This window comes from Wasmannia auropunctata, unplaced genomic scaffold, assembly GCF_000956235.1.
Source record: "Wasmannia auropunctata unplaced genomic scaffold, wasmannia.A_1.0 LD336106.1, whole genome shotgun sequence".
In the NCBI taxonomy this organism is placed as follows: domain Eukaryota; kingdom Metazoa; phylum Arthropoda; class Insecta; order Hymenoptera; family Formicidae; genus Wasmannia; species Wasmannia auropunctata.
In genome coordinates this window covers 6679594-6689375 of record NW_012026784.1, presented here as the reverse complement: position 1 = coordinate 6689375, position 9782 = coordinate 6679594, and the positions used below count along the sequence as shown (strand labels likewise).

Genomic DNA, 9782 nt, shown 5'->3' with positions numbered 1-9782 from the left:
GTGCTCTTCCGATCTATATATTATTGTATATACATATATGTAATACATATACATGGGTTAGTATCCCTGCAAGTTCAGATGGGTAGGCATTTGTGACGCCTTGTGTATGTACATACATTTCATTAAATAAACACTAAATACCAAAAGAAACAAATTAAAATCTAACATTGTTAGCTTGTGTAGCTATCTTCGTAAAATAAAATTATCAAATCAAGTCAAAATCAACATTTACTTTAAATATTATATATTAAATATCAACTCATTAAGCTTATTGCTTATTAAGAGGATCCTAAAGTTGTTTATTTTACCGACCGAACACTATTATTTTTCAGCCTTTTTCTAATTGGCTTTACAAATTTAAAATTTTTCCGCAATTAAAGAAGCACTAATTTATATTAAATCGATCGACTTTATGTCAAGAATAAAAAAATTCTTTTAATTAAGATATTTTTTACCTACTCTTAGTCTAATATGACATTTAGAACTGTTAACTTGTGCCATTATTTGCTTAATATAAAAATTCTGTAGTGCATTTATATCAAATGGGAACGGTTTTGAACGCGGATTACACGATAATACAATGTTGTGTTCTTAGAATTAGGATTAGATATCTAATAAAAAAGATTAGTATGCCTGAAAATTTGTGCGCATATGTGCATATGATATTGATATGATAGTAATATAAACACATCACTACACACTACTACATCAATATCGCACGCATACATATGCATAAAGCGTCGGTAAAATAATGACGTTTTGGAGTTCGATGGTGGAATAATGGTCGAACTTCAAAATATCGCTGTTTTACTGACGATTTATGCATATGTATGTGTGCGATATTAATATAGTATTGGTGTAGTATTGATGTAAAGCGTAGATGTTTGTCTGATATGTTGATATTTACTACTATATCGATATTGCATGCATACGTACAATGATATTTTACAAATCATCCGTTTTATTATACTAAAGCATCTCATCAGTAAAGCACAAGTACTATTCTTTCATGTAATCCCCACACCGGCTACTACTTCTCACTGCCCTCTTTTATCTCTGTTTTTTCCTTTTCTCTTTTTTCTTTTTTGCTTCTTCCATATTTTTTCATTATTTTCAGTCCTTCATCTTCTTTTATGAAATTTTCAATTCTTTCTTAATAATAATAAAAAAGAGCAGCTCGTATTTTTGCAAGCAAATAGAACAAAAACCAGGTCAATTAAACGAGCAGTTTTTAGATCACAATTTAAAATATAATTTATTCAATGGATTAATTACATTATTCCTAAATTCTTAATCTTGAGACATTTCGAACTTTACGTAAATAAAAAGCACATCTAGTCGACCGAAGTATACAGTTAATCTTATATAGTTAATACAGTTAATTTTCAATTCTTGTTTCATTTTTAGTCCCTGTACTCTCTCATAATGTATTGTCATATTTTCTCTCTCTCCACATGTTCCACGTGTCTTTTCTTTCTTTCTAATATTGTTTTTCTTTCATTTTATTCCCGCATGTATATCTACTATAAGACTTTATACTTCTGTTCTTTTTCTTCTTTCCTTGCAAATATGTATGCAGACACCTTTTCCGTCCTATCTTTGTATGTAATATTATATTTTGATCTTCCTGTCTTTCTGTGCCTTTCCTCCTTTTGTTTTTCTTTATATTTCTTCATTATCTCTTTCAACCGCTTTTTTATCCGAATTTCTTCTCTTCTTTTTAATTCTTATCCATTTATCTCTAACTTTTCTTTCATTTCTCTCCTCTTTTTTTCAATTTATTCTCCTCATCCATTCTCTTTTTTTTTTTCCATTTCTTTTATACATAAAATGAATTTTGTTACTAACTTTTTTTTCGTCATCTCTTTGATATTTCCTTGTATTTTGTCGCTCTTTTCATAGCTTCCATTATCGAAATTATTTTACAGGTATTTTTTATTTTAGAAAAAATGTTTTAAACAATATTTTCACAATTTTAGTCTGGAAATGCAATAATTTTTTATTACATTTTTTATTAATTTATCGATATATTTTTTCTTAATATATGTATACCTAGTAGTTTTTATTTAGTTTTCGAGAAATCTTCATGCATTATATAAAATGGGACACCCTGTATATATATATATATATATGTTTGTAATAATGTATGTTGACAGGTTTATGTTCTAGTATGGATGTTATTGTACCAACCAAATGGGCAATGCCGTTTTGGCTTGCATTTTTAATGCAATGTACAAAAGTAGGTGCCCTTCAAGAATCAAAATCGATAGCTTTTGAAAGTTTGAATCCAAATACGGCCGATATCAATGATCCTGACAGTCCTGCATACATGAGAGAAGCGTTGATTATAAAGGAGCAATTGACCAAAAAGTATTTCCGCTATCCACCAAATAGAAGAGTTAATTTTGTCAAACTTGGAATTCGTAGCCCTTTCTTTTGCGATTGGAAAAATTTGATGGAAAATTGGTCGGGCAACGAAGATTTTTATGTTTTAAGGAATCGTGAACTCTTAACACTTTTAGAAGCGGGTATTTCTGCTGCCAAAAATAAAAATGCAAAATTACTTGCCCAAAACAAACAATTCAATTTTCCAGATTTAGATAATTATAAAAATTGCCTGATACGTATTCAGATATCTATGATGGGAAAAGGTTCGCCGAAGAAATTTGCCATCATATGCATGCCGACATTCGAAGATTTGAACCATTTTGAAAATAACAAGAAATGGTTTGGACCTATAGAAAAATGTCATAATGATCCGAACGAAAATATTCGTAAAGGATTACGAAAGAATCATTTAATACTATTAAAACGACTAAGACGTCAAAGAGTTCGACGGAATCAAGCATTGAAAGATAATGCGTTAAAATTACTGAAAGAATCTACCGACAAATTTAACGAAAGCAAACGTATAACTATTTCATCACATCGTAAAATTATATCTGATCAATTGATAAAAATATCTGAATTGTATCTCCCAAAATGTACAGAAGTTCGCTATTCTTGCGATAGAGAAGTTATGGGATATATAGTACTAGGAGATTTTTCGTTCAGTCAAGCAAAGGGTATTGGCATCGGATATATTACATTACCGTCACTACTCGGAATAATTAACAAAAAATCTAACATTGTTCTTATTAGAAATACTCAAACACGACAATACAGATTAGCAGAATTAAATATATTAGGTGTTTGATATAATGTATATTGTATATTTTATATACTTTGTACATACAACGTGTGAAACGTGATACGTGCGTATTTTTTAAATGATTTATATGTTAATTATTTTATCTTTTATATTTGAATGAAATATATTATATATAAAGAAGAGATTTTTTATTTTTATTTATTATCTTATACAAATTAATAATTACAACTGGTCGATTTATCTTGTATAATCAATTTTATTTAACTCATTATATTTCACAGTATTAAAGTATTATAATAGATACAATTGATCTACAAAAAATGTATAAAATACTTAAAATATCGCATAAAAAGGTATAGTGCAAAAAGGAGGTAGCTCTTATCATTAATAATGATAAATAAAAGGTATCAATAAATGTACGACAGGTAGTTCCGTTTCGATGAGATCTAAAAAAAAAATACGTCGATTAATCTTAAGATATACAGTGTGTTTGTTTCCTCTCAATGTTGATTTCAAATAATTTATATTTTTACAGTTTTATATATATCTATTAGAGTTGGGAAACGTTACCTTTAAAAAATAACACTTTAATGTTACCATTATTTTTTGTAAAAAGTAACTTGTTACCGTCACTCGTTAATGATTTTAAAAAGTAACGCGTTACCGTTACTGAAAAAATAACGATTTATTACTTTTTTGTAATATTAAAATAAGTTTAATTAGATAATTATGATTTGAATGAGTTATAAATTAAATAACTTATAATAAATTATATGTTTAATTAGATTTTAAATTTATATTACATGATAATCATTATTAAATGTAATAATAACTATTAAAACTTAAAACTTTCTAAGCTAATTTGTATATAAAGCAAATTTTTTTTATTATTTAAAAAAAAACAGATTAAATTTACTGTTTTTAAACATTAATGTCATTATTAAAAATTCCAATATTTCCTGTTAATACTGAAAATCTATAGTACATATGTAATGTGAATTATAGATTTTCAATACTGGTAGTGACTATAGGAATACAGCTTAAGAATACAAAATATTATAGAATATAAAATATTTTTCAAAAAGTAAATTAAAAATATTGTAAAATTTGAAAATAAAAGTATAAAAAAAGTAATGATAAAAGTAAAATAAAATTTCGTTACTATTACTGTAAAATTGTAATGACATTATTACTGTTACAGATAGAAAAAAAGTAACTAAAATGGTAACGGTTACAAGTAACGCATTACTTCCAACCCTAACACACACAAATTAAGCATTTTTGAGTGATATAAACTGAAAAATTTAGCGCAACAAAAAACGAGTTTTTTTATAATATATATCAAACTTACTTATAATGTATCGAAGTCAGTCAATTTACCAATAGCCGTAACCTGGTCCGTAACTGTGGTAATGATGGTAATGGGGGTAATTATTATACTGGGGATAGCTGTGGTAATGGTAGTGATAATCGGGAGAGCTATGATAATGAGGATATCCGTATCCGCCACCAAAGCTGAAAAAAGATTCCGAGATTTAATCGTCTTTGACACTTTCATCCTAATATTTTTAGTGAATTTTCGGCATACTTTGACAAACTTGTTTGATTAGCATCACAACAATTGAACTAATAACAATAATGGATTTTCGATAAATTCCAACAATAAAAATGCGTGAAATTTCTGTATGCATCAATTAATATCAATTTAGTTCATACATAAACAAATTAACCGAATATTTAAGAGTTGATAAGTAAATTAATAACAATTGACAAAATGTTTACAAGTCTAAGTAATGAGTGTAAACTTCTTTCTTACGTCGAAATAAATTATTTATTAATTTTAATTAATTTCTTGTGTGCTACAACATTTGTGTTTCCCTGATAGAAAAATCATAATTTATATTTTAAAAAATTTTATATATTTTAAATTTATATTGATTTCTGATTACCTTAAACTTTTTTAACTTATTCTTCAAATTTTAAGTTTTCTTCGGAAATATAGAATAAAAAATCTTAGAATCTTTCAGAATCTACATGTATATATAGAATTGTGATCATATGCGTAAAGAAAATTATTCAATCATATTTCTATTACATGTATAAAGGATTTTGAAGTGTTTTAATTCGTATAAAAAATTTGAGAAAGTTCTAAAAAATTATAAAATTATACAGGAATTCTGAAAATTCTGAAATTTATATAGAAATTCTGAAAAATTATATACAGAACTGTAAAAAAATGTTTGCCAGGGTCGACAGTATAAATTGATAAAATATATTTTGTGCGTGCACATTGTGTATATGTGTGCGAAAACTATTATGCGTTAGGAAACATATACATATATATAATTTAGTTTGTATCTTACATTTTTGACGAAAATAGACCTCGTGATTCTAATAAAATATTAGCCGTTTTTTTTAGCAGAGAGTATCGTAGCAGATTGCATCAATCGCGATCGTATAAAAAAAAATCAAACTGAATTTGTTATTTTATAATTATTAAATGAAATATATCATTTAAATAATAATTATAAAATGATAAATTTTGCTTGGTTTTTTAAATTAATCTGCCATAATATTGCGTTAGTAGATTCTATTTCTGCTGTCATATACATATATTCTACTGATTCAATTTGTAAGGGCCTATCCAAACAAACTTGCATAACTGTATAATCATATGCATAAAGAAAATTATCCAATCGCATTTTTATTACAAGAACGAACGTAAAATGTGATTGAATAATTTTCTTTATATACATTATATAGAATATAGATTATGCAGTTATGCAAGTTTATCTAGAGGCTCTTACAAATGATTTGCAGCATTTGTTTTCGAAAAATTTGACTATCTGGGATAATTGATGAAAATTTATAGCTGTCTATTGTCCACTAGTTGATAAAGGAACATTTTTGTTAGATATATTTTATTAATTTGTACCATCAAACGCGCAGTATGCGAAGTAATCTATCTCGACATATAACTCGAAAAAAAAGAAAAAAATTCGCTCGATTTCTCGCATCTTCATCACAATTTAACGTAGCTATAGCGAGAAAGCAAGTTTTACTACTTGCTACTTAAATTGCTACTTGATTTGCATAAATCTGATGCAAAGAATTTGTCTTCTTGCCCTTCAGATATTTTCTTTAGACAGAATCTCTTTAAATATAGACTCACTATTTAGCCTTATGCAATCCTGCGCCAAAGCCGAGGGCTCCAGCGCCGAGGGCTCCAGCGCCGAGGGCTCCGGCACCTAGAGCTCCAGCACCTAAGGCTCCGGCACCCAGGGCTCCAGCACCGAGAAGAGCAGCACCACCGAAGAGAGCCTTTCCCACAACCGGCGCTCTTTTGTTGCGCGACTGCGTCTCGGCCACCTCGCCTGATACCGTTTCAGGTTTCAGCGGCGCGACTTCCGATGATGCCGCAGGTGCTATCAACGTTTGTTGCGGACCCTGACCGACGGCTTCGGATTCCGCTTGAGCGTAGACTACAGCTAGCACGGCAGCTAGCATTACAATGCACCTCATCGCCATCTGAAAGAAGATAAAAATAACTATTATATTAGAAAGAATAAAATGCTAGAGCAATTTAAAGCTTAAGATTATTTCAGTCAGAAAAGGAATTTTGAATATACAGTATTAAATATTGAATATTGAACATGAATCAATTCATGTATTGTATTGTAGTTTCAATATTATTAGGATTATAAACCTACACCTAATGTACTAGATTTATTTTATATTCATTAATTTTAATATCATATTTGCATATTAATTAATCTGAAAAACTCCATAATTCTATATTGTAAATTTGTGCAAAAATCTGACATTTTAAATATTTTTATTTGCCATATAAATTTTATTATTTTATTTATTAATTTGTTAATTTTAATATTAGACGTGTTTAACGATTTAAAGAATTCTCAAGTTTTTATAAATTAACAATTGAAAAATATTGATTGTGAATGTAAATTCTTAATTTACAACTTTTCTACAATGAGATCAACTCCAATATTTAATTATTTAATTTAGAAATTCAATTACGAAAATATTAATCTTCATGACAAATTCTTTTGTGCGATTGTTGAATTGAAAATTTTAACAATAATTTTAAATAGAACAAAATATATGCATGTTGTATTTATGTCATGGTAAAATATGTTGAAAGAGAATTTTTTGTAACTTTGAACACTTAAAACTTTAAAATGATAGAGCACTTTGAGAATTGGAAATCTTATTCATCATCATAAAATTATAGCGAACGATTTTAAATCCGTAAAAGTTATATCTTTCTGAACTATATAATTTATAATGAACTTTGCATAGACATCTTAATTATTTGCGAGATGCTTATAATTATATATTAAATATATATTTGATTTATTACATATATTTATTCTCTCTCTCTCTCTCTCTCTCTCTTATTTATACTTATGACTTTACTATTATAATTTTCACTATGTAATTGAGAACTAGATTTTGGACATGTGTTCTGTTTGAGAAAGATGACAGACGATTTATTTTATAGGCAAATCTATATCGTCACGCGGATAGTTTTTTCAACTTAACTTGACGAGAAATCTCGTCTTTTGAAAAATCGAGTAAGTATGGTTTTTGCTTCTGTATCCTTTCGTTATATGGATATGATTATGTGACCGTGTTTACGTACCTTACTGAGATCACGTTTTCGGACGAAGACTGACTCTTCTCAGAGCAGTAGGTCCAAAGACTTTTATACGACGAGATCGGACTCCGCTCCCTACCACGAGAAACTTCTACCAAAAATTCCACATTACATCTCACGTGCCCATGTTCATCTGAATACATCTTCTCGACATCTTACTTGTTGAAAGCCGCGAATTGATCGAGGACTCGTTCCCTTATACGTACTGACATTGAACCTGTCCAGTGACTCGATAGGAATTCCGAGGGATGTCCTATCGAACAGATCATCATTAACTTCCTCTCGTATATTTGAACTTTGGGCGTCGCCCATTAATTTCCAAGATCCGGTGTTATGTTTCTTGGATTACTTATTTTATTTCTTTGCGTTACATAAGTGCAATGATGAACAGGTGAATGGTGAACGGGTGAATTTTAAATGATGCGGCATTCGGTTTGTGTTGGTGATTAAAATATAAATCTTATTTCCACGGGAATAATTCTTTATGAAAAAAGATTGCTTATATACATTTTTTTTAAGAACACATATCTTTTAACATACGCTTGTTTGCATGTTTTGAATAGTATACAAACGTACATTGCAATATTGAAAATCTTTAATGTCAATTCTTATTAAATTGCAATTAAAACATAAAATTGTAATAAAATCTATATAAAATTAATATATTTTTAAAACCTTTGTTTTAATATAATCTAGAAATAAAAAAGGTTTCGAAAAAATCATCAACGAATTATTAAAACATACACTGTGAAATTTAATATATTGCTTTGTCGTGTTAATTTTTATTTCAAATTAACTGGAATGATAACGATTTTTTAAATAATAAATAAGGAGAGTCAGAAAAGCGAAAAAGCGAGGGAATTCGTTCATTCGTGAAAAATAAGCTAAGTTCGTCGCGACCTTGGTACAAACAGGTCTTGGTACGTGTCTCCATCTTTTTTACGTAATGCATAATAAATGCTAGACAGAAAATTAACATAAGAATCTACACAGGGAATTCCGGATTTCATCCGGAACATTGACGTTTTTTCTACTTTTCACTTTTCAGTATCTCTGGTTTCCACCTGGAAATGCCACGAATTAGCGTAACAGGGAGAAACGCTAAAAAAAACTCAATGTAGTCATTTATAATACTCTTAATTTTTTTATCAGAACTCAATACGCAAATGTTAATAGCATAATCGTAGATCTGCAACATTGTCATAGAATATTTCTAGCGATTTTATAGCTGTTAATCTAATAACGTAGCAAACATTTTATTTTTGAATAAAAAACCTCACTTTATTTTTGAAATTTTACTTCATAATTTTATTTCTCATTTCTTTTTTTTTCTTGTCGTTTCTTTGTACTAAATTAGAATGTCGTAATTATAATAAGATATAAAGCATACACTTTCTATCCTACTAACAATGAAGTTGCGTTCAGGATTTTAGGGAGCAATGAGCATGCATAATGCAGAGTCTAACAAGAGTGTTTTCCGTTTTACGCATGATGATCATAATGCATTATTTATTCTTCACTGAATGTTAAACAAAGATAATTATATGCATTATGCACATCATGCGTGAAATGGATTGTACCCTAGCTAAGTTTATCAATATTCGTTTACTTTTGGATATTGCAAGTATCGTTCATTACAATTATTAAGCTTTTTCTAAACTAATTCTTTATAATATTTAAAATTTTAGCAAAAAATATGGGCGTTTAGAGAGATAAAGAAGTTTTTTAACTTAGGAAAAATATTAAACAGTTAAAGTTTACATGTTATAAAATAACAAATTGAAGTTAAAAATAACTTGTTTAAAATTAACTAAATTAACAATATATCTATTACGACCGTATAAGTGTTTCACACATAACAAATAAGGAAGGCCAATGCACAGTTATAGCAGGATCTTGGTACTTCAATTATTTTCTTATGTGATTTTACATACGTATCCTAACTTCGACGAA

At 28.4% G+C, this 9782-nt stretch overlaps 2 protein-coding genes across 2 annotated transcripts in view; one reads left to right on the top strand and one right to left on the bottom strand.

Annotated features, from left to right (window-relative positions):
* Nucleotides 1–3333, top strand: part of LOC105455109 (ribonucleases P/MRP protein subunit POP1) — a 6419-nt gene extending 3086 nt beyond the window's left edge. Inside the window, exon 3 of the mRNA XM_011698168.1 lies at nucleotides 2157–3333. Coding sequence (XP_011696470.1) covers nucleotides 2157–3196 — 1040 coding nt within the window. The 3' untranslated portion in view covers nucleotides 3197–3333. The remainder of the gene's footprint in view (nucleotides 1–2156) is intronic.
* A 109-nt stretch (nucleotides 3334–3442) lies between these two features.
* LOC105455099 (elastin-like) lies at nucleotides 3443–7957 on the bottom strand. The gene is made up of 4 exons (XM_011698158.1): nucleotides 7815–7957; nucleotides 6324–6679; nucleotides 4503–4666; nucleotides 3443–3597 (listed from the first exon to the last, which is right to left on the bottom strand). Exons 2-3 carry the CDS (start codon nucleotides 6677–6679, stop codon nucleotides 4528–4530), a joined length of 495 nt encoding a protein of 164 aa, XP_011696460.1. The 5' UTR covers nucleotides 7815–7957; the 3' UTR covers nucleotides 3443–3597; nucleotides 4503–4527.
* Nucleotides 7958–9782: the final 1825 nt, after the last annotated feature.

Bases quoted from the DNA above. Each gene is read 5' to 3' on its own strand.
- LOC105455099 (XM_011698158.1), bottom strand. From the start codon at position 6,679: ATGGCGATGAGGTGCATTGTAATGCTAGCTGCCGTGCTAGCTGTAGTC. The intron at 4,667-6,323 runs GTGAGTCTATAT...ATCTTTTTTCAG, and splicing joins GGATTGCATAAGGCTAAATA to CTTTGGTGGCGGATACGGAT.